The 25,581-nt window shown below is 37.2% G+C and overlaps 1 protein-coding gene across 2 annotated transcripts in view; it reads left to right on the top strand.

Annotated features, from left to right (window-relative positions):
* The window catches only part of EXOC4 (exocyst complex component 4), an 819,820-nt gene that overhangs the window by 369,296 nt on the left and 424,943 nt on the right, over positions 1-25,581 (top strand). For both annotated transcript variants that reach the window (XM_012473980.2, XM_012473981.3), the window contains exon 10: positions 20,747-20,843. In XM_012473980.2, coding sequence (XP_012329403.1) covers positions 20,747-20,843 — 97 coding nt within the window. The remainder of the gene's footprint in view (positions 1-20,746; positions 20,844-25,581) is intronic.

The following is a 25,581-nucleotide window of genomic DNA, read 5'->3' as shown; positions in this document are numbered from 1 at the left end:
AAGATTGTGTCAGTGGTTACTCTGAGTTTTTAAAGACATGATCTTCTGACATTTTCATTATATCACTTACCTGCTCTGAATCTTTAATAGCTTCCCATTGTACTTAGGATAAAAAAAGTCTTTTCTTTCATAGGACTTACCACACCTTGTTGATCTGATCTACCTATGTCCCTTCTTCATTCATTCTCCTTTCTTGCTAGCCTTCTACACTAAACTGTTTTCAGTGCCTTGAATGTGCCCAGGGCCTTTACAAATCCTCTTCCTGTGCCCAGAACACACCTTCCTCTGCTCTTGACAGATCAGCTCCTACCCATCTTCAGGTCTCTGTATGCCAGTTCCATGAAATGAAACCTGAAAGAGGTTTCCCTGGCCTTGACCTAAATTAGCCCTTGATAGATATTATAAAGATTATTGTTAAATATTATAGAGATATTAGGGTCTCTCCTGCCATTCTCTCCTAATCTTTCATAAGACAGAAGACAATTTGTAATTACTTACCTTTTTGCACGATTGCTTAACATCATTTACTATGTGTAAATTATCTCATTTACAGTATGGTCAACTCCATGAGGGCAGGGTCGATGTCGTACCTACCATAGTGCCTGGCATGCAGCAAGTTTTCTAAGAACAACTGTTGAAGGGTGAATGTTTGGTGCTTCCCTACAGTGTTTGGAACCTTTAGTATTCGTGTTCTTAAGAATATTTAACGACATGGGAAAACACTTAGGATAGATTATTAGCAGGAAAAGCCAACTCGGACATTTATATATATGTGGTTTCAATTTGTATGTGAATTGTGAGTTTGTGCAAATGTTTCCTTTTAGTGGGCATTCCCTGTGTAATCTCTCTCACAGGTATATCATCAAGGGCAGGTTTTTGGAACTTACTCTTACTTGCTGGTATATAGAAGTACACATTTTCTACTGACTAGATTTAGTATTTAAATGATCTTTTTTATATTGGATTTTACTCTTACTTTATATGCCAAGGAAGGGCTTACTGAGAAGAAGGTATTGAGTAGAGACCTGAAGGAGGTGAGAGAGTGAGGTTTGCAGTTCTGGGGGAAGAGCGTTGATAGCAGAGGGAACAAGAGGAACAGAGGTCTTACAGGTCATTTTAAGGAGTTTGGCTTTACTTCAAGTGAGATGTGAAGCTTTTGGAGCATTCTGGAGAGAAGAGTAACTGGATTAGGGATCCATTTTAACAGTGTCACTCTGGCATGTATGACAATCCACTTACAGTGGGCAAGGTGACCAGTTAGGAGGCCAATAATCCAGGAGACAGATGGTTGTGCCTTGGAAGCTAGTAGCAGTGAGGGTGGTGAGAAGTACTGGGATTCTTTATGTTCTGAAGACAAAATAGAAAGGACTTGCTGATGGATCGGTTGAGAGGTAGACAAAATACAAAAGTGAAGATGACTGCACAGTTTTAGACATGAATAACTAAACGTGGTTGTTCTGAGCATCCCCAGGACCTTGTACTATACCTGTACATGGCTGGTACTTCATAAATCTTGTTGGATGTATAGTTGACCCAGAATAACATGGGTTTGAACTGTGCAGGTTCACTTATGTGTGGATTTAAAACATTATATTGAACCAATTTTTGGAAATTACCTATAGTTTGAAAAAACTCAAGAGCTCAAGAGACAAAGTATGTGGTCTAGAAATATCAGAAGCATTAAGAAAAAGTTAGCTACGTCACGAATACACAAACTATATGTTGATACTTGTCTATTTTTATCATTTATTAGAAAATATACATGAATCTATTATAAAAACTTAAAATATATCAGAACTTTTACACAAATAAAGACCATACATGGTGCCATTCATAGTAGAAATAAATGTAAACAAACATCAAGATGCAGTGTAAAATCATAACTGCATAAAATGAACTCTAGTGCATACTGTACTATTGTAGTAATTTCGTAATCACCTCCTATTGCTGTTACCGTGAGCTCAACGTAAGGTCAAGCGTTGCAAGTATTTGCTTAAAATGCTGTGTGATGCTAATCATCTACCTGTGAGCAGTCCATCTCTCCAGTAAATTTCATATGACAGTAAAAAGTGATCTTTGGTACTTCTCTTGTATTTTCCATCGTGTTTAGTGCAATACTGTAAACCTTGAGTAACTCCATGGAACCATACAAAGAAAAGCACCATTAGTCACACTGGAAGTGCTCCCAAGAAGCAGGGGAAAGTCATGACATTACAGAAAAAAAAATATCGACTGGCTTGATATGTACTATAGATTGAAGTCTGCAGCTGTGATTTCTTGCCATTTCAAGATAAATGAATTCAGTGTAAGGACCATTGTAAAAAGAAAAGGAAATTTGTGAAGTTGTCACTGAAGCTACATCAGCAGGCATGAAAACCTGGTTCTTTTTGCAAAATATCTTTTTATCTGGTATTGAAAATGCAGCTTTTATGTGAGTGTAGGACTGCTATAAGAAAGGCATACCTGGCCAGGATGGCTCACACCTGTAATCCCAGCACTTTGGGAGGTTGAGGCGGGCAGATCACGAAGTCAAGAGATTGAGACGATCCTGGCCAACATGGTGAAACTGCATCTCTATTAAAAATACAAAAAATTAGCCAGGTGTGGTGGTGTGTGCCTGTAGTCCCAGCTACTCGGGAGGCTGAGGGAGGAGAATTACTTGAAACCAGGAAACAGAAGTTGTGGTGAGCTGGGATCGTGCTACTGCACTCCAGCCTGGTGATAGAGCGAGACTCTGTCTCAAAAAAGAAAAAAAAAAAAGAAAGGCATACCTATAGACTCTAATATGATTCCAGAAAAAGGGAAGTCATTGTATGGTAACTTAAAGAAAAAAGAAGGTGAAGGATGTAAAGCTGGAGAATTTGATGAAAATTGAAAGGATGCAAAGGATGGTTTGATGATTTTAGAAAGTTTGGCCTAAAAAATGTCAAGATAATAGGAGAAGCAGCCTCTGCCAACCAAGTCATAGCAGATGAATTCCTAAACACCATTAAGAAAATCATTGAGGAGAAAGGATGTCAGCCTGAACAGGTTTTTAATACAGATGAAAGTGCCCAACACTGGGGAAAAAAATGCCACAAAGGGTATTTATTAGGAAGAGAAACAAACACTAGGATTTAAGGCAGGAAGAGATAGGCTAACTCTACTCTTTTGTACAAATGCAGTCAGGTTTATGATTGGGACTGTCCTTGTCTATAACCACTGAATCTTGAAGGGAAAAGATGAACAACAATTGCCAGTCTTTTGGTTTGTACATCAAGAAGGCTCGAATAACAAGAACCTTTTCTGGGGTCGTTCCATTAATGTCAGGCAGAATGCCTGCCTCTCCTGCCTCCTCTTCTACTTTCTCTACCTCCTCCACCTCTTCTGTTTCTTCCACTCCTGAGACAGCAAGACCAACCCATCCTTTTCCTCCTCCTCCTTCTCCTCCTCTTACTCCTTCATCTACACAACATGAAGACTACAAGGAGGCTTTATTTTTGTAATGATTGACTTTTAATGAATAGTAAATATATTTTCTCTTCCTTGTAATTGCCTTAATATTTTCTTTTCTCTAGCTTACTTTAATATAACAATACAGTATAACACACATACAAAATATGTGTTTTTGTATTTATGTTGTTGGTAAGGCTGATAGTCAACAGTAGACTGTTAGCAGTTAAGTTTTTAGGAAGTATAAAGTTATATAGAGATTTTCGACTGGAATGGGAAAACAACCCTAACTCCTGCTTTGTTCAAGGGTTAGCTATATTTGAAGTTAATCTGCCTCTTGTCTTTTTGCTTTAATTTTTCAGTTCTCTATTAGTGGAGTGGTGCTTGGCGATTAAGATAAAAAATGTTTATCTTAAGTTGTGTTCCGTGGACCGTTAGTTTTTAGGCTTATGTTATTTTGTGTATTATTGTCAGAGCCTTTTCATTGGTACCCTCTACCTGTCTCTGTTCTTTCCTGAGCGAAATCGACAAGTACATTTTATTTAATAAAAGCTTTATCTGTATTTTAAACTTTTGAAAAACAACATTTAAAAAGCACAATTACCAATCTTGAAAGAAATACAAAGAAAAAGTGTTTTGGTGTTGGGAAAACTGGCTAACCATATGCAGAAAGCAGAAATTCGACCCCTTCCTGACACCTTACACTAAAATTGACTCCAGATGGATTAAAGACTTAAACATAAGGCCTAACACCATAAAAACACTAGAAGGAAACCTAGGCAAAACCATTCAGGACATAGGCGTAGGCAAGGACTTTATGACCAAAACACCAAAAGCATTGGCAACAAAAGCCAAAATAGACAAATGGGATCTAATTAAACTCCACAGCTTCTGCACGGCAAAAGAAACAGTCAATAGAGTGAATCGGCAACCAACAGAATGGGAAAAAATTTTTGCAGCCTACCCATCTGACAAAGGGCTGATATCCAGAATTTACAACGAGCTAAAAAAGATTTACAAGAAAAAAACAAACAAGCCCATTCAAAAATGGGCGAAGGATATGAACAGATACTTTACAAAAGAAGACATACAAGAGGCCAACAAACATATGAAAAAATGCTCATCATCACTGGTCATTAGAGAAATGCAAATCAAAACTACATTGAGATACCATCTCACGCCAGTTAGAATGGCGATCATTAACAAATCTGGAGAAAATAGATGCTGGAGAGGATGTGGAGAAATAGGAACACTTTTACACTGTTGGTGGGAGTGTAAACTAGTTCAACCACTGTGGAAAACAGTGTGGCGATTCCTCAAGGACCTAGAAATAGAAATTCCATTTGACCCAGCAATCCCATTACTGGGCATATATCCAAAGGATTATAAATCGTTCTACTATAAGGACACATGCACACGAATGTTCATTGCAGCACAGTTTACAATAGCAAAGACCTGGAACCAACCCAAATGCCCATCGATGATAGACTGGACAGGAAAAATGTGGCACATATACACCATGGAATATTATGCAGCCATTAAAAATGAGGAGTTCGCGTCCTTTGTAGGGACATGGATGAACCTGGAAACCATCATTCTCAGCAAACTGACACAAGAACACAAAACCAAACACCACATGTTCTCACTCATAGGAGGGTGTTGAACAAGGAGAACACATGGACACAGGGAGGGGAGCACTATATATGGGGGTCTGTTGCGGGGGAGTTGGGGGGACAGCGGGGGGGAGTTGGGGAGGGATAGCATGGGGAGAAATGCCAGATATGGGTGAGGGGGAGGGAGGCAGCAAATCACACTGCCATGAATGCACCTATGCAACAACTTTGCATGTTTTTCACATGTACCCCAAAACCTAAAATGCAATAAAAAATAAATTAATTAATTAATTAAAAAAAAAAAAAGAAAAAGTGTTTTTCCAGGAAGAGGTTGTAGCAGGAATTTTATATGATATATTTGGAAACTGTTGATAAGTAGCTCCTTTGTTCTGTGATTGAGTCACTGTTTTTGATCCGTCAAATGTAGTATGTATTGAATACCAATATTAGGAGTTCTGTATTATGTGTTACCATTGCCAGTCTGTTTACTTATATTATTAATATTGGCCTATTTTGTAGAGGAACAGTGTCCTATTTTCTCTTCCAAACAATGGTAACTTCATGTTCCTCCCCTGGATTTTATTATGCGTATATAAGTTGATTTCCAAACTCAAAAGCAATGGGTTTGTCTTGTTGGAAGGATTGTTTATTCCTTTACTTTATCTTTTAATAGCTTTGCTTGCAATTTTGGGTCTGTTCTTTTTTATGCCCTAATCATAATGTGAACTTAATGAGGTCATGGATTCTGCCTATTGCTTATGTTTATTTCACCATGAGCCCACTCCTAGTCACAAACATGCTGATTATAGATTACTAAGTATGGATTATTGAATGAAATGAAATAAATTGTGTTTCCCTATTAAAGCAATTCTGAAGGAAATATACTTTTGAAAACCATTGATTATAGTGATTTGTTTAAAATTCAGATACTTCTTTTGAGGTAAATAATTGAGAAAATTCTTAGACTAAAATTGCACAGACCTGTCATGAATTCTGCCCATTTTATTTATCTGCATCTGAGAATTTTGTGACAATCGTGGCAGGATCTAAGATGCTTCTTAGTAAAGAAAGAGAGTATAAAATAATCATAACTAGATCATGTAAAACTGTCAGCCACAAACAATGCCAGTTATTTTTTCCTGAAGCTCTACTAATATCCCAAAGCAAAACATACAGTTCATTCTCATTTAAAATCCCCGAAAATTATTGCCTATATCAATGATTATAATAATTGGACTGCCTTTCTACTTGAAAAAGGTACTACTATGCCATTTTATGCAGTATCAGAAAAATGCAAATAAAACCAATGGACAGAATATAGTGTAAAGGAAATTTTATAATCTAGGAAATGAGAATTCATACATTGGAGGTTTCTTATGAGCACATCTGGTTTCCTTATTTTATTGATATGAAATAGAAGTCTCAGATAGGTGAAGTAGTGTCATACACTTTATGTCAAAGTTAGATAGAGAACTTTATTTTCTTAATATCTGATTTTGTGATCTATAAGTTGCATTGTATTATATATCATTATATTTCACTATATCAGGTTAACTGAAAACATATAAGGCAAAAGCTGTATCCTGCTCTGTATTTATTATTTTTGGCTTATTTATAGTAATTGCCTTAGGATTATAAGAAAATGGACTAATAACAGAAAAACAACAATAATAATATATCTGAGTAGAATCCAAAGACACTTGCACTGTAAAAACTGAATAGTGAGGTGAAGTTATTCGTAGACTGTTACATAAAGAGAGGGTTGCCTAGAGACTTCTCTGTCCAATATAACTAGTACCTTCATTGATCATTTCATGAAAAAACTAAAAATGCCAGATAAAACATTGAAAAGTGTGTTAAATTGCTTTGATGAACTGACAACAAAGATAGAATTACAGTAAGTAAAACAACACAAATGGACTGCAGAGAGATATTAGACAAAGTACTGCCAAAGCCAGCTTTCAACCGAGGAGTGTTTACCAAACCCTGGTGGACCAGCACAGCACAGGAGAACTGGAACAAAGCCCAGACCTGTGCAACCTGGAGAGTCTGACAGAAGCATCTCCATCTCCTACATAAAGCATCTGGATCATCTAAAAATATCATCTCTTTCCCATAATACCCATCTCCTCTAAGAGACTGGAAGAAAATTGGTCACCTTGACACAGGTTTAGGGGAGAAAAAAATCCCTAAAGAATTCTTAACTAGATGTCCTGTCAAAATACACATCCTCTGGGTAGTGTGAGGAAAGTTTAAAGTGAAAATTGAGTTCAAAATGGGTTCCAGGTTGGTAGTGCTCTTAAGTGGACTAGCAGAACTGTTGCTAATGTTTGGGATAGGACCTACTTTCAAACCAGGCCGTAAAGAACTGCTATAGATAAATTTCTAAGGAAGATGAGATTATAAAACACACAAACATACACATAAACAATACACACACAGCAAAAAGTGAACCAGGATTCAGCAGAGGTGAAAGATGAACAACCAGATCAGCAAAGACTTTCAATATTATAATTATCAGACACATAATACAGTCTTATTTCGTAATATGATTTAGATCAATAACCGTTCACCATAATGACTCCTTTTATATCTTTTTTTTTGCTTTATTGCAGTATTCATTTTTAATGGTTGCATAATATTCTAGTTAATATATGTGTGTGTGTGTATGTCTATATTTATATTTAATCAATTATCTGTTTTGCATTTTGAGAGTTCTTTAAAAGTTCAATATACCATTTTGTGAGGAACATCTTTGTTGCCAAATCTTTTTTTTTTTTTGAAACAGTCTCCTCTGTCACCCAGATGGAGTGCGTTGGCATGATCTCGGCTCACTGCAACCTCCACCTCCCGGGTTCAAGCAATTCTCCTGCCTCAGCCTCCCGAGTAGCTGGGACTACAAGTGCATGCCACCACGCCTGGCTAATTTTTGTATTTTTAGTAGAGATGGGGTTTCACAATGTTGGTTAGGCTGGTCTCAAGCTACTGACCTCATGATCCGCCCACCTTGGCCTCCCAAAGTGCTAGGCTTACAGGCATGAGCCACTGCGCCCGGCCTGTTGCCAAATCTTAATTTCACTCATGCTATTATTTTTTTATTGAGGTTAGGAATAAATTTCTAGAATTGGAATTTTGAGATCAAATAGTATTCAAAATGTTAATACTTTGTGCTTTTGCTTTATAACAGTCAAGACTGATCAAATGGAAAATAAAAATTTTGAGTTTACATATGAGTGTGCTACACAAATGAGCAAATAAGATTGAAAAAATTCACTACATTTTGCTTTGGTGGATGGCTGACACTGAACTTACTGAATTCAGTGAAGGACAGAGGTCAGTGCTTCAAACATAGAACGCTTACCTTTTTCTATTGGTTGGTGTCATTATTTTAATTGTAGGTATGTGGGAATGCTGTATTTCCTTTTGTTATCAGTAAGGCACTCCATTGCATCAATAATTTAAAATGTATCATACCTTGGAGATCTGGGAAATAGTCTGAGTCTGAATAGACTATAAAATGATGATTATTTTTTGTCAATTATTTGTTGAACATAGTATATGTACAAGTAATATTAGTAATATTATATATCATAATGTATAATATTTTCTATGTGAAAACAGGAAAAATGCCTCTACCAATTGTAATTTTGAGTATTGATCATATCATGGCTCATATTTCACTGGCTTGGAAGGCCTATTTTGATTTTTGATTTTGTTAGAATATTACAAAAATTGCTGCCTAGAGTGCCTGGAAAGTTGACTGTTGCCAATTAAAGCTAAACAGCAACTATCGGTTTGCTGGTAAAGTTATTTAAAACCACCTGTGCCTCAATAATCCAGATGCTTCTAATGAGCCATGAAATAATGCATTTTCTGTTTAGATGCCAGCTCTGATTATCTTTGTCAGTAAGCTAAATGCCACCATGTTTTGCAACCAGTATTTTGACTCTGATTTGTATTTACAGAGTACTCTATCTTTCTTACTTCTCTTAGTCATTTTGAGTTATACTTTGTAGCTGTTATGCCAGTCCCTTCAAAATAATTTCTTTCCAAATCTGGGAGTACTTAGATTTAAGCACACCTCTGTGCATGAAGACAATGACAGCATTTAAACAACACTATTTATTCTCTATGAACTAGCACCAATCATTTCCAGTGGCCTGAGCTCTGTTGTGGTGGACTCTTTCACACAGAAAATAAGATTGATGGGTTCAACATGTTTTCAGTTTGAGACTTATTTGCATCATAAATCTACTGCTCAACTGGCAAGCCATCATCAGAGGATTGTCAGCTCGCCAGCCATTCACTTTAGGTCAGCACTGAGATGGGCTCACCTGATTAGAGTGCTTCATGGCATTCTGCTGTCCTTCATATCACTCTTGCTACAAGAATTACAGAGCAAACAGTAAGATCTTCTGTAATCTGAAACTTGAGTGGGAAGAGAAGCCTTATTTTCTGTTTTAATCATGAGTGATAAACCAGCCTAGACACTTAGTTGAAACAGTGCAGATAGCACAGATAGTTTCCTAGTTGGCCCAGTTCCCCAGTGGTTTTGCTTTAGCCATCATCCGTTATGTTTGATAATGCCTTCTCAGTAATTCTTTGATAAACATGAGACTACCCCATAAGAGGCAGGTGAGAGAGCCTGAGAATAAAATATTCATACTTTTCTTTCTCTGCATGCTTTCTACCTTCTCTGTCTCCTCATTTTTTTTTCTTTTTTTTTTTTTTCCTGTTGTTGTTGCTGTTTTTGTTTTATTTTTGAGATGATGTCTCTCTCTGTTACCCAGGCTGGAGTGCAGTGGCCCAGTCTTGGCTCACTGCAACTTCTCCCTCCCAAGTTTAAGCAATTCTGCCTCAGCCTCCCGAGTAGCTAGGACCACAAGTGTGCATCATCATACCTGGCTAATTTTTTGTGAGACCTGGTTTCACCATATTGCCCAGGTTGGTTTTGAACTCCTGGCCTAAAATGGTCCACCGGCCTCAGCCTCCCAAAGTGCGGGAATTACAGGCGTGAGCCACCGTGCCCGGCCATTTTCTGTTAATCAACTAGTTACTTAAAAACAAAAAACCTAGCATTAGGGTCCAGCCTCTTTGAAAAGCAGTCTGGCAGTTTCTGAAGATGTTTAACACAGAGTTACCATATGACTTACAATTTCAATTCTAGGGGTAGTTATCTACTGAGGACAATTGAAACATACATCCACACAAAACTTGTATGTGAATGTTTCTAGCAGCATTATTTAGTCCAAAAAGTAGAGATGCCTAAATGTTCATCTGCTGATAAATGGATAAATTAAATGTGGTATATACATATACATGCAGTGGAATATTATTCTTCTATAAAAGGAAATGAAGTACTGATACCTGTTACACCGTTGATAAACCTTAAAAATTATGCTTAGTTAAAAAAAAAAAAAAAAAAATGAAATGACATTAGAAGTAGTGGTACCCAGCTCACACATGAGAATCTTTAAGCTGGATATACCCAAATAGCCACTAAAACGTATTTAATAGATTCAAGATAATTAAATCTAGAGAATAAGTTAAAGAGTGGAAGGAGAAGAATTACTGCAATCTTCCAAAGGAACCTTAAAATAAAGTGAATTACAGGATGATGTCACGAAGATAGGAATGCTCCTCAAAGGTAGTCAGTTAAAACTCCCTTGTGCCTTATTGATCAACCATTTAAAAATATGCATGCAGCCATTGCGGATCCTTTGGTAATTGGCTCATATCTTACATTTTGCTCTTCCTAGAACATGCCATTTTCAGACTCTATTATAGAAATATTGGGCACTGCTGCTAATAGATCCTCCTTTGACTTAGGCTCATGGAAGAACTCCAGGTGAATATATTGTACTGATGGCTCAGAATGAGCTATTATTAACCTTCAAATTTGTTGCTTTATTTTTATTTCTTCCCTTGTTATCTTATCCTTCCAATCCTCTTTTATTGTAAGGAGATAATTGAGAAAGCTGGTTTTTTTCTCTTGTTTGGTTTTTTAAACCAAGATACTACCCCAAAATAAATAGTAGATTTTTTTTTTTTTTTTTTTTTTTTTTTTGAGATGGAGTATTGCTCTTGTTGCCCAGGCTGGAGTGCAATGGCACAATCTCGGCTCACTGCAACCTCCATCTCCTGGGTTCAAGCGATTCTCCTGCCTCAGCCACCCAAGTAGCTGGGATTATAGGCATGTGCCACCATGCCTGGCTAATTTTTTGTATTTTTAGTAGAGACAGGGTTTCATCATCTTGGCCAGGATGGTCTCAATCTCTTGACCTCATGATCCACCCGCCTCGACCTCCCAAAGTGCTGGGATTACAGGCGTGAGCCACCACACTCAGCCAATAGTAAATTATTATAGAATTCATTGTTACTTAGGAGCTAGAATGTATTCAATTGTTGAACTACAAAGGAATATGATTTTCATTTCTTTATGAGAATTATTTTATGGTCATTAGCCAAAAATCTAGGAGAGAGTCTTACTTGAAGCAAAACTCTGATTAGTTATTTGCATTCTAGCAGTCTGCTGACATGGAAATTTCCAGCACACATAAGGTACTGCACATAAACATAACATACTGTTCTTTTTACTCCAAAATATATGAGAGATGTTCTTCTCACAATAATCCATCACTACGCAGTCCCAAATTTAGATTCTCTTTTTGACATTATGCCTATACCTGTGAGTGATTCTTAGGGAGGACCAAAAGGATCTTTCCTTTCTCCTCTGGGTTGACCCTTGGAATTTTCCTTATATCCTTCATTTCTCTGGAGCCTGTGGCCACCTTTTAAAGGGCCTACCTCTTAATACGGTTGCTTGGCAATTAAATTTCAATGTGAGTTTTGGAAGGGGACATTCAAACTGTAGCTTTCTTCTGTGTTGTGAGGAAACTGAAAGACATTGTTTTGGTCTCAGATGATTAGAAATATGGAAATGATTTGTGCTAACAGGAACGGAAGTAAGAAAGATCTATTGGCTATTTTTCTTTTATCTATCTGTCCATCCATCCATCCATCCATCCATCCATCTTTTATCTATCTGTCCATCCATCCATCACTCTTTCGCCCAGGCTGGAGGGCAGTGGTGCAGTCATAGCTCACTGCAACCTTGTGCTCCTGGACTCAAGCTGTCTTCCTGTCTCAACCTCCCAAGTACCTGGGACTACAGTTGCACCTCACCATGCAGGGCTAATTTTTTTATTTTGTGTAGAGATAGGGTCTCGTTACATTGCCCAGGCTGGTCTCTAACTCCTGGCCTCAAGTGATCCTCCCATCTCAGCCTCCCATAGCACTGGAATTAAGGTTATGAGCCATCACACCTGGCTGATTTTTTTCTCCTTTTGAAGGAGAAACAGAATAGATGGATTTCTGTCAGTGTTTCTGGTATGACAAGCAAACTCTCCAGAGTTCTTTTCTTGAATGTCACAAGCCTTTTTATGTTCCTCCTTTCATGTTTTTGACATCCAAGGAGCTCTCACCACCAGTTTGAGGGTGAGGATGGGATGAGTATCATCATAGCCACTGCTAGTCAAGAGAAATAGGAAAACATAGAGTTCTAGTTCTTGCTGCTGGGACTGTATTAGAGAGGAAATTGTTTCTAGTTTCAGTTGAACCACTAAACGTGTTTTCCCTCAAACAATGCATACATGATTGTTATATATATAGGACATAACGTATATTTTGTTTCTCTTAAACTTCACCTACGTTTATAATGAGGCTTTTTGTGTTTTGGCATGAATAACCAGCTGCTCTATTTAGTGTTGATTCCATGGAAAACATTTTGTGTGTCAAACCATCACAACATCACGGTTTAGTACTCTCTGTTTTAGACCTTTCCTGCACTACTATCATCTGCATTTTATTCAACCTGCGACTTCCTTGGAAACATAAAATGATATTAAGCACATTGTAGGATATATAGTTGAAAAAAATTGTTCTTGGAGAAACAGACTGAAGTTTGAATAATGAACCTACTCTATGTGTGACCCTGAGCAAGACACTTCATGCCCCTTAATCCCGTCATGAGCCTCCATTTCTTCGTCTCTGTGGTAGATAATAATATGACAGGCATATTATTAGGATGAAATGAGTATTTTTATGTAAAGGATTCAGCTCAGTTCCAGTTACCAAGTAGATGTTTGATAAATCAGAGTCCCCCTTTTCCCTTTTTTTACCTTTTTCTTACATATCCAGGATAATACTTGCCACCTGTCTTAACCTAAAGTACAACACAAGAGCTACACAATAATAACATATAATTGAGGACAATATTGGCAAGACATTTACTTGTCTTACGATGAGCATAATGAATTGATTTCTATTTGGGAAATTATCTTTTATAAATAATACTGTCATCAATATACTTTTTCAGCCCTTTCTTGAAACACGGATTTCTCACTGAGCAAACTTTATGTAAAAACGTAATTATTATTTACTCCTTGTTGGTTTGTAGGAAGAATTCACTTGGTCTAAAAAAGACATTCTTTCGCATTTTTTGTTTGTATATATGTTGATTCAACAAATATGTACTGTGTGCTTATTCCCTGGAAGAAACTACCTTAGGAACAAAGGATACAATTATGAACAAAATAGTATTGTTATTAATAATAATGACACACTACCTAAGAGTTGAGTACAAAAGTTGATTCTTTCCTTGAAGGGGCTTGTTGCCTGCATTTTCTTCCCATGTCTAGCAGCAACTCACCCTTGGGTAATATGGTACCATCACCAATCCTAATTTACTTTGCTGCGATAGTAAACCACTTGAGGGTAAGGGTAAGTATTTTACCTTTATTTTCTTCTTGACGTAGCAACAAACCCCAAGGTCACATACATGTAAGAAGGTTACCCTTGTGAGAAGTTTAGTGGTGGTGGCAGGAGCAGCAACAGCATTAAGCCATAATGATCATGTGTGCTTTAAGAATAAGCACTTGCTAAGGAATGTAATCTAAAAGAACCCCTCTGGCAAGGTGACTTCTGTGAATTTAGGGAACTCTTGAACCATTCAGCTGGCTCTTAAGCCAGCTAAAGACCCTGTTTATTGATGCAGTCAGGAATTCCGTATTTATTATACTGTATACTATCCTTAGAAAGTAGTTATGAAGCAAAATATTTGCTATAAAATAATTCACCTTCACTGTGGTTCTTTTTTATATGGAAAGGCCAATTTAAAAATCAGGACAAATTAGAAATGTCAAATGGGGCATGTAGCTCAAAAAGTCATGGTCAGTTTTATGCTATTTTCATTTGAGCAGTTGGTACAAGATAGTCATAGTTTCAACATCTATACATTTAATATTGATTATTTTTAATTGAAAAATTAAGAGTAGGGCTGGTCACTCCTTACTACTTGGGAAGGCCAAGGTGAGAAGATTGCTTGAGTTTAGGAGTTCAAGACCATCCTGGGCAACATATTGAAACCCTGTTTCTACAAAAATTAAAAGATTAACCAAGTGTGGTGGTGTGCACCTATAGTCCACCTAGTCAGGAGCTTGAGGTGGGAGGATCCCTTAAGCCTGGGAGGTTGAGGCTGCAGTGAGCTGCAATTGCACCACTGCACTCCAACCTGGGCAACAGAGCGAAACCCCATCTCTTTAAAAAAAAAAAAAAAAGGGTGGGGAACTATGGCTGACACTGTCTAGTGTTTTTAAAAATTAAAGAAAAAAAAGAAACATTAAAACTAGAGAAAGCTTTTTTTTTCTGTCATGCAAAAGTGTTCCCAGCAAATTTCTAAATCTTTCACTGCAGTAATGTATCCACAAAAATAAGGCAAGCATGTTTTACACATTCGTTGTAAAATTGATCTCATTAATGATATCAACTAGTATTCTGTTGCCTAAAGTAACAAGAACAACATTTTTTGAATTTGGGCTTTTTTTTCTCTCTAGTTTGTGAAATCAGTTAGATTCTTCAGTGATTGGTAATTTTAATGGGAAAAGGAGAAGATAATTGGAGAGGTACTAGGCACAGAACACTGTACCGAAGGCCCTTGTCTACGTTACCTCCCTTCAACATCGCAACAAATCTTTGAAAGAGTTTATTGCAATCCTTATTTTATAAATGGGAAGGCTGAGACTCAGAAAATTTAAATAATTTTATCATACTTATGCTAATAATAAATAGTGGTCTGATGTTTGACACAAGATCATTTTGATTCTTCTCTCTGTTCCATAGGAATTTCAGTGAGACTCCTGTTTCCATTTCTTTCTGAGGCTTTGGTTTCTGTTTGTGTTTTATTAATATGACAGTATTCATTACGAACTACGTTAAGTTCTAGTTGGGTAGAATCAAGGAACAAATAAATGTGGAAGCTTGTTACTTAAAAGTAAATGAATTCTAAAAGAAGGGACCAGCCTGTGAACACTAAGATGTTGTCATTCCAGCAGTTATCAGGTGGCCTCGGTGCCTGTTGCCAGCTGTCTCGGACAGCATGTCAAATTGTTGTCCTCATCGTCAAATATAGGAAATATGACCAGGGCCTTTCTTCTTTTCCTTTTGCACAGTATATTCTTCTTGGAATACTATTGTCAGTTTCCCTTTCATTCCAGCCATCCATCATCATTCAACATTTTCCCGGGTGCCTATCACCTGGCCTCTAACAGCTGCAATTGGACTGTAAATGTAATGAAGGGAAGGGGTGCTCTGACCTGTCCAGGTCTCTCACCAGGATCGAACAACATGTTCCTTAAGAAGGCTCCTGGCCAGGCTTGGTGGCTCATGCCTGTAATCCCAGCATTGTGGGAGGCCGAGGCAGGCGGATTGTCTGAGGTCCGGAGTTTGAGACTAGCTTGGCCAACATGGTGAAACTCTGTCTGTACTAAAAATACATAAACTACCCAGGCGTGGTAGTGGGTGCCTGTAATCCCAGCTACTCAGGAGGCTGAGGCAGGAGCATCGCTTGAACCTGGGAGGCGGAGGTTGCTGACATCTCACCATTGAATTGCAGCCTGGGAGAGATAGTGAGAGTCCATCTCCAAAAAAAGGGTTCCTGGCAGTAGGTCCCAGGTTATTTAAGTATGAGAAGGAGTATGAGGAAAAGTGAGTTTTGTTTCTTACCTAGAGTGCTGAAATGCTGGAGTAGATTTCAGAGGGTCAGGACTCAGACCTTATGATTTTTGGCCATGGCCTTAACTTTTGTTTCTGACAGCTTTATTTTCATTGGGTTGGTTCTGTTTATTGGTAATATAGTAAGAAACATTTGACTTCTCATCTTCAAGAGGAAATCATGACAAATACAGTATAGATGGCACTTGGTAATGGAACCGGAATCGTATATGAGGTTCCTGTAGGTGGAATTCTGGTTAGGGGTTAGGGTAGGGAGGAGAGTCTCTTTTTTCATATTTCTGTCCTGACTTTACTTTTTATTTAGCTTCACTGCACCATGTGAATCAGTAATCATCTTTCTGTAGCTAGCAGGGGTTTAGAACTAATGAAAGTATTGTTTAGTTTCTAACCTCATAGCCTGTCATTGTGCCTATATTTTCACAGCCCAATCTTCCTCTCACTGACATTTCTAGTGACTCTAATGCTTTATTTTTGGTATTGTGGCTTATCTTTTGTTATCTTTGTTCTCTGTAATATGGTCATCAACAAATGTTTATTAAGCACCCCTACTACCTATACAGCTTTGACGATATAGGGAGATTTGCTTACCTTATTAGTTTTTGACAGTTGCTTACATTTATTCTGGTTTTGACAGTTTACATTTATTAGGCATTCACACATACTGTCTCATCTAATTGCTATAACATTTTACCAAGTAAGATCTTTTTTTCTTTCACTCAGCAAATGTATTCTTGTATAATCACTTTCCAGGAAGTTACATTGCAGGTGGGAAGAAGTGACATAAGGAAGAAAACACATAGTAACAGAAGTGACTTGTGTTAAGGTTCATATGGGTTATTTTATACACGATCACTGTTAATGGAATTGTGGACTGTGAGAGAGGCGCATTTGACAGTTTAGGACTCGACGTGGGACCTAAAGAAATGGTACAAAGAGAGAGGACCTCCAGATGGTAGCCCAGTGTGGCTAAAGCATAGAGGTGCGTGTGTGTACCGTGCATTTATTACACGTGAAGGTTTTCATTTGAATGGAGCCAGGTTAGTCAGGTCTGAATTTAATTATTGAGTACCTAATGTTGTAGCACTTCAGAATGTTCAGAAACCATTGGAAATCATCTAGTCCATCTCATATAGGTTATTAAAAGACATGTTCGTATAGAGTAGGTTACTGCATTATTTTTTGGGTAGACTTATTCCCGAAGTGTAGAATATATCCTGGTTTTTTCTATACACATCTCCTTCATGAATCAATTCTGACTAGATTTTATATTCTTAAAAGGAAATATGTTGTTAAGGAAGTTATATTTATTCTATCATTTTTGTAACTATACCATGTGACCTTTCAAGGCGGATTTTATTAAAGATGTAGTGTTTGTGTCAGTCTTCATGCTTTCCTTAACTCAGCAAAACTTAGCAGCACTTTTATATCTCCGTTGCAAATATTGTACAAGATAGATTTTTTTCAAATGAGAAAAAACAGTCTAAAATTTTTAATTAAGGGTTGAACATGCCATTGTGTTTTTTGTTATTCTTAAGAAAAAGTATGCTCTGATTAGTTGGTAAAACAACTGATCCAAATGGTATTTGTCTAGACACTCTGATGCCTCTGGGAAGTCCTGATGATCCAGGGTATGGATTTCTGAAGCTTCACTTGTTTTTATCAGTCAATTTCCAAGATGCCTAGAGACCATTAACATAGATAATAAATCAAGGGAGATTTAGCTGTGTTTGGTAATATGCAAAGAACTATACTCAGAAAGAAAATGTTTAACTTAGAAGAAGGAAACCAAATATTGTAAGTGTAAATTGCTAGGGTTTGGAGGAAACCCACTCAATAGTAACCATCTTTCCTGCTGGAGTTTTGAAACTATTGAGAAATAAGGTAGATAGTAAGTGAAATGTCACTTTTATATTGATTTAAGCCAGATTGCAGGATATAACCCAGTTTGAGGATCAAATGGGGCTTTTAACTGAACCTCGCAATTTAACAGACTTACTCACACATTTAGAAAAGATGTTGGCCCACGTCAGGCCTTCTCTCACTAAGGAGGGCCTTTATAATTTAACGTACACCAGACACCACTTAACTATCTTCAGGCATTCTAGTTTCTAGGGTGGAACATGGGAGTTGCTAAGCCATCATGCCCAGCCTTTTCTTCTCAGGTTTTATCAGTTAGAGGCATTATGTCACTTCCCCTGGAGTGGGTAAAAGGTGGAGAGAGGTCACAGATGACATTAGTTGAATTTCATTCTAGTGACAAGAAATACAAGTGGGGGGAAGGCATTTCTTCCAACATCCAAAGTGATACATCTTTTCACATTCAAAACTCTCTGAAATGAGGATGTGTCTGAATTCAGAGGCATCTTAATGGCTGCCTACTGGAAACCAGTCATGGTGAATTGTCACTGCTGCAGTGTGTGTGAGCTTGGGTTGCTCCTCACACCATGACCCTTCAGTGTTTCAGTTAATGAACTAAGTCAGGATCATTTGAGGAAAGAGTATCAGTCCTGGTAGGGGTAGGAAAGCCTTCTGTTTAAACCTCCTGACTGCATCAAGAAAGCATCAACTTCAAACCTTGCAGGGCGAGTATCAGCAGCATGGAATAAATTTTTACAAGCTACCCATCTGACAAAGGGCTAATATCCAGAATCTACAAAGAACTAAAACAAATACTCATGAAAAAAAAAAACCCCATCAAAAAGTGAACAAAAGATATGAACAGACACTTCTCAAAAGAAGACATTTATGTGGCCAACAAACATGAAAAAAAGCTCATCATCACTGGTCATTAGAGAAATGCAAATCAAAACCACATTGAGATACCATTAGAATGACGATCATTAAAAAATCAATTAAAACAGATGCTGGAGAGGATGTGGAGACATAGGAACGCTTTTACACTGTTGGTGGGAGTGCAAATTAGTTCAACCATTGTGGAAGACAGTGTGGCGATTCCTCAAGGATGTAGAACCAGAAATACCATTTGACCCAGAAATCCCACTACTGGGTATATACCCAAAGGATTGTAAATTGTTCTGTTATAAAGACACATGCATACATATGTTCATTGCAGCACTATTTACAATAGCAAAGACTTGGAACCAATGCAAATGCCCATCAATGATAGGCTGGATAAAGAAAATGTGGTACATATACACCATGGAATACTATGCAACCATAAAAAAGGTTGTTCATGTCCTTTGCAGGGACATGGATGAAGCTGGAAACCATCAGTCTCAGCAAACCGACACAAGAACAGAAAACTAAACACTGCATGTTCTCATTCATAAGTGGGTGTTGAACAATGAGAACACATGGACACAGGGAGGGGAACATCACACACTGGGGTCTGTTACGGGGGTAGGGAGACTGGGGAGGGATAACATTAGGAGAAATACCTAAAGTAGGTGACGGGGATGGAGGCAGCAAACCACCATGGCATGTGTAGACCTATGTAACAATCCTGCAAGATCTGCACATGTACCCCAGAACTTAAATAAAATTAAACATAAATACAGGATGCAACATGGAGCACTCCTTTATGAAATATATGCTCTTGGTGACACTGGATGACAACATTTATAAAGCAAGGACATTGAAAAGTCTGAGTCAGAGTGATTCAGAAGAGCTAGACTTCAAATATTATTTAGTTTTAAGAATAACAAACTTATTTTTCTTGCATTTCCTTTTTGATGTGCCTGAAAGGTTTATGGTAACCATTTGTTTTTTGTTTGTTTGTTTGTTTTCCTTTTTTATTATACTTTAAGTTCTGGGGTACATGTGCAGATTGTGCAGGATTGTTACATAGGTGTACACATGCCGTGGTGGTTTGCTGCATCCATCCCCCTGTCATCTATGTTACGTATTTCTTCTAATGTTATCCCTCCCCAATGTGCCGCAACTTTGAATGGCAGGCACTTCATCCTTTCTCTGAAAGCTTCATGTGACATACTGTCCAAGATGGACACTGGTCATTAGAGATCAAATTTTCACCTTAACTGAATTGTAGCCTTGCATTGTTGCTTTAAAGGTAGCATTTATTCTTACTGTGTGTCTGTGTTCTTACTCCAGAGTGAAAATGCTGTTGTGGTTTTTTGTTTGTTGTTTTGTTTTGTTTTTTGAGACGGAGTCTCACTCTGTCACCCAGGCTGGAGTTGTAGTGGCACAATCTTGGCTCACTGCAACCTCCACCTCCCAGGTTCAAACCATTCTCCTTCCTCAACCTCCTGAGTAGCTGGGATTACAGGCGTGTGCCACCACACCCAGCTAATTTTTTTTTTTTTTTTTTTTTTTTAGTAGAGACAAGGTTTCACCATATTGGCCAGGCTGATCTTGAACTCCTGGCCTCAATTGATCCACCCTCCTCAGCCTCCCAAGTGGTGGGACCTCCCAAAGTGGTGGGAAAGCATGAGCCACCATGCCTAGCCAGAGTGAAAATTCTAATCTATTGTTTATTCAAGTGAAGGAGACTGGATGAAATAATGCAAAATAATTTTGTACATATAGAAGGTAACTATTTGCAAAGATGGTCCTACTTATGATAATATAAGACTCATCTAGATATGCTTGGTTTCTTTATTTATAAAAGTTTCAGTGAGCTAAATCTCTTTTTTTTTTCTTTCTTCCAAAAGGGGGTCCTGATGACAACTTAATTGAAGGTGGAGGAACAAAGTTTGTCTGCAAACCCGGAGCCAGAAACATTACCGTCATATTCCATCCATTACTAAGGTACGTCAAGTGCTATGATGTACTTACTGAAGATCAATATTTTCATGATTTATGCACCTCTACTGAATGCCAGTTGTTGAGTCAGCATTGAAATAAGTCATGAAAGAAATTTGTTCCATTTTTAGGGCCTCACTATCAAAGTTAGTCAGTTTAACAGATAATGTCAATACCACTGAGTAGCCACTTATTTTCAGGAGTAAATACTTTCATTTGATTTTCTTTCTTTCACACTCCCTACCTCTGTCCCTCCCCCTCCCTCCCCTTATCTATCTGAGGAGTTGGCCAACTATGGCTTATAGAGAAATCTAGCCTGAATGTGTATTTGTAAATACATTTTTATTGACACACAGACATGCTCATTTGTTTATGTATTGCCCATAGCTGCTTTTGTGCTACAAGTGCACACTTTTAATTGCAGTGGTACTCATATGGCCCATACAGCCTGAAATACTTATTCTCTGGCCCTTTACAGGAAAAAATTGCCAACCCATGATTTGTCCCTCTCATTTACACCAATGACTGAGATATCCTTTGAGAATTGGCAGGTCTCTGAACAAATATGATTTATAAAAAATCAAAGACATATACATTGAGTGTATGTTTCTGTATATTGAAAGATAACGTGATGGTGACTAGAGTGAAATCTGCTATAATGCTCAGTTCGTTGTGGTACCATAATTATAGGAAAGGAAGAATCCATGGTGCTTCCATTAAAGAAAAAATTTAAACCCTAAATACTTTTTAAAAGGTGCTTTTTGAGAGTGGAAGAAAGGGACAGTTGTTGAGTAGATCAAAGATTTCCATTTTATGATTGAGAAGGTCTGGAGATCTGTTATATAACCAGGTGCACATAGTTAATGCTGTATGGTACATTTAAAAAGAGTTGATGATAAATTTAATATTATGTATTTTTTTACCACAATTTTTAAAATATACCTTTTGGGTCCAGATATCTAATACAATATTAATTGTATGTTTTCTCTGTAAAGAACCAGTATATATTTTGTGGCATTTTCATGTAATAGGCCAGAAACTCCTGGGTTTACTAAAAGTTAAGTACTTTAGAATATCACCTTACTTTTCTCAGGTCACTCTTATAAGATTTCAGGCATTCGGAATAACAGTTAAACAATTGCTGTTGAATTTGCCAGAGATAATATTATGTATATTTTCTCCAAGCATAAACAGCTTACAATTTTCCTACCTTCTCATTAACTGAGACTTATTAAATTTATACTATTAGAACTAATTACATTCTAATGTCTTGTATAGGTAAACAGTGTTTTGAATTCTACTGGATTACTTTCCTCAATTGATTTTAAATGCAAAAACACAAATATGTAAATTAAATAACAAAAACTTGACTTTCACACAATAAAAAAATTTTAAAGAAATTTTTTTGACTTTAAGAAGTCTGTTTTGGCAGATTTGTAGCAAGTAAATTCATTTAGGATCCATGGGATTAAGAAAATTAAGACTACTAAGAGATTAAGAAAATTAAAACTATTTCTCTGTAGGTTTAGTTGATAAGTACTATATATCTATAATAAGGAAATTATAACATACAGACTTTACAGGTTAAATAACTGATTATATATATCAATTGACTCGGGTAATTAGTTTAGTTTTCACTGTCTTCTTCAATTATAATTGATTTCTACTTAGTTAATGTTGCTAACTGTTAGAAATTGGAAAATACCTTAATCATGATAGACATCGTCTAACCTAGATTTAGTGCCGTAAGTTACTGCTAAGTTGCACTGTAGTTTGGATAAATGGAATTCTTGTGCTTACATTTCTTACCAAGTAGAGAAGAAACCCCTTTAGAAGCTATTAACAGTGTTGTCAGTAACCACTTTTTAAGAGATTTTTCCTTTTTTTTCTTCTTTAGCATGAATTTAGAAGAATAAAAAATATATATATACACACACATACACACACATATATCTTAGTACTTACTTTAGACTTAATAAAATGCATTGTTTCGTAGAAGACTGGTAGAACTGAATGTATTACAGTTCTTGACAGTTTTTTGTTAGTGTTTTTAATACTGCTTTGCTAGATAGTTGTTTCAAGGCTTGGTAGTACTCCCAGTGGTTTTACTCACTTACTTGGTTTCTACTTTCATTCAGAATTTTAACTTATTATTGATTAAACCTGGAAAAAGTTTATTGCCTGATATAGTTTATCATTCATTCTTTCTCTGTGTATCTCTTAATGGAAATTCCAAGAATATTATGTGGTCTACAAGGTAAGTTCATTCTTTAATGAGCAGATGACCATGATAGAGTTGAAATTCACTCTTAGACCAAATTGCAACCTTGTCAAAAACTCCTGATTGGCTTGTGGAACTTCAAATGACTAAGATCTTTTAGTGGTATTTTACTTTTTTCATTTGTGTTTTACACTTGAGCATTTGCTTAGTGTTGGATTTATTATTTCTTCTAAAGTTTAGAAGTTTAGTTTTTGTAATTAGAAGAACCAGTGTGCTTTATCATACTAGTGTGCTTTATTAGTACTATTATAATTTAAATTTTTTCTTTTATATTCAGTGAATTTTTATTGAATACTTATGATGCCTCTTTTCCTATTTCCAAGTTAGATGTGGTCTCTTTTTCAGATGTACTTTTATTTTTATGAGATTGTGTAAATAAAATAAAATGTAGATATGTTTTCTATCCTTTAGAATGGTCACTGTTTTTATTCTGTGCTAGTTTAAGTGAGTATTAGTTAGCATTCTGTTGTTTGAAAGATAGTGTAGTATAATGGGAGACACAGTGTAGAAGAATGAAAGATGGAAAAAATGAACAGGATTGCAAATTTCAAATGAAAAACATGACAAGTGATCTTGGTTCAGGTCTAGGCTCCTTCACTTCAGTTTTACTCACTGCTTGTTAATAGACTCTGATTATGCCACATCCTGGGGAAACAAAATAAGAGCATATCCTTGCAAGCTCCTCTCTTGGCAGCTGCATGGATTGCAAAAATGAAGCCTGAAATCACCACATATTGGTGAGGACATGGATCAGTGGGATCTCTTCTACCTCATGGGAGGATGTAAATTGGTTTGGCCTCTCTCAAAAATGGTTTGACGTTATTGAGAAACCACATTTCCTGTTACCCAGCAACTCCCTCTCCTAATGCTATTGAATGTGTTTCTATTTGTTATCAACTGACTGATTATTTTTCCATCTCAATTTGCCAAATCTCTTTCTAATTGATTACAGTAATTATTCTTTATTTATAACTTAGCTCGTATTAAAAAATAAGTTCAGCCAGGCATGGTGGCTCACACCTGTAATTCCAGCATTTGGGGAGGCTAAGGCAGATGCATCACCTGAGTTCAGGAGTTCAAGACCAGACTCGCCAACATGATGAAATCCCAACTCTACTAAAAATACAAAAATTAACTGGGTGTGGTGGTGCATGCCTGTAATCCCAGCTACCCGGGAGCCTGAGGCAGGAGAAATGCTTCAATCCAGGAGGCAGAGATTGCATTGAGCTGAGATCGCACCATTGTGCTCCAGCCCAAGCAAGAAGAGCAAAATTACATCTCAAAAATAAAATAAAAAAGTTCATGAGGAACTTATCACAAGTTGACTTTTATCAAATTCAAGACCTATTTAAACATTATATATATTTTTTCTTACTTGATCTCTTGGCAAGCTCAGATTTTTTTTCAGTGGAGAGAGAAACCCTTTCAAGTGTGTGGGTTCTTCACTTTCCTTTGCTACTTTTTCCCTGTGTCTTGTGTCACTGGTACTCTATCTTCCTCAAACTTTTCATGTGACTGTTCTACACACTTCATTTATTAAAATCATTCCTTTCATAATTTTCATTCAGTTAGCAGTGCGTTCTTTGCAGCCTTGAGGGTTTCTATATTGACAACTTCGACCACCCTTCTAAGAATACCACAGAGCGGATTCCCGTTACACTGGTTTATATATTCCCAGCAGTCATTCGTACTGTCCTCTCATAAAATTATTGTACCAGGTCCTCAATTCTGGTAATCTTGCTAACTTATTTTTATACTGTTCTCATAGTTACTGTAGTTCCATCACTAGGAAATCTCACAGGATGTTAGAGCAAATATACTGACTTCTAATTTGTTCACTCCCCATTAACTCTGCTTGTCCCTTGTTTATTTAATGCTTTTCCTTACTGTTTTCTCTTTACAGTCAAGCATGTCTCCTAGAGAGTAAATTTCTAAAAAGAAATGGGGTATAGTATTATCTTACTTGCTTTACTCTTAGCCTACCAAGACATTGTGTGTAATTAAACCTTTAATGAATGTTTTTAATAATAGGTGGTTTTCCGAGGCGGGTGGATCACGAGGTCAAGAGATCGAGACCATCCTGGTCAACATGGTGAAACCCCGTCTCTACTAATACAAAAAATTAGCTGGGCACGGTGGCGCGTGCCTGTAATCCCAGCTACTCAGGAGGCTGAGGCAGGAGAATTGCCTGAACCCAGGAGGCGGAGGTTGCGGTGAGCCTAGATCGCGCCATTGCACTCCAGCCTGGGTATCAAGAGCGAAACTCCGTCTCAAAAAAAAAAAAAAATAATAATAATAATAGGTGGTTTTGTTTTTTTTTTTTTTTTGAGTTGGAGTCTCACTATGTTGCCCATGCTGGAGTGCAGTGGGGCGATCTTGGCTCACTGCAACCTCTGCCTTCTGGGTTCAGGTGATTCGCTTGCCTCAGCCTCTGAATAGCTGGGATTACAGGCACTCACCACC

This window comes from Aotus nancymaae, unplaced genomic scaffold (assembly GCF_030222135.1).
Source record: "Aotus nancymaae isolate 86718 unplaced genomic scaffold, 86718_ANA_hifiasm-v0.15.2.pri h1tg000002l, whole genome shotgun sequence".
NCBI classification, from domain to species: domain Eukaryota; kingdom Metazoa; phylum Chordata; class Mammalia; order Primates; family Aotidae; genus Aotus; species Aotus nancymaae.
This window is presented reverse-complemented; position numbering and strand designations above follow the sequence as displayed.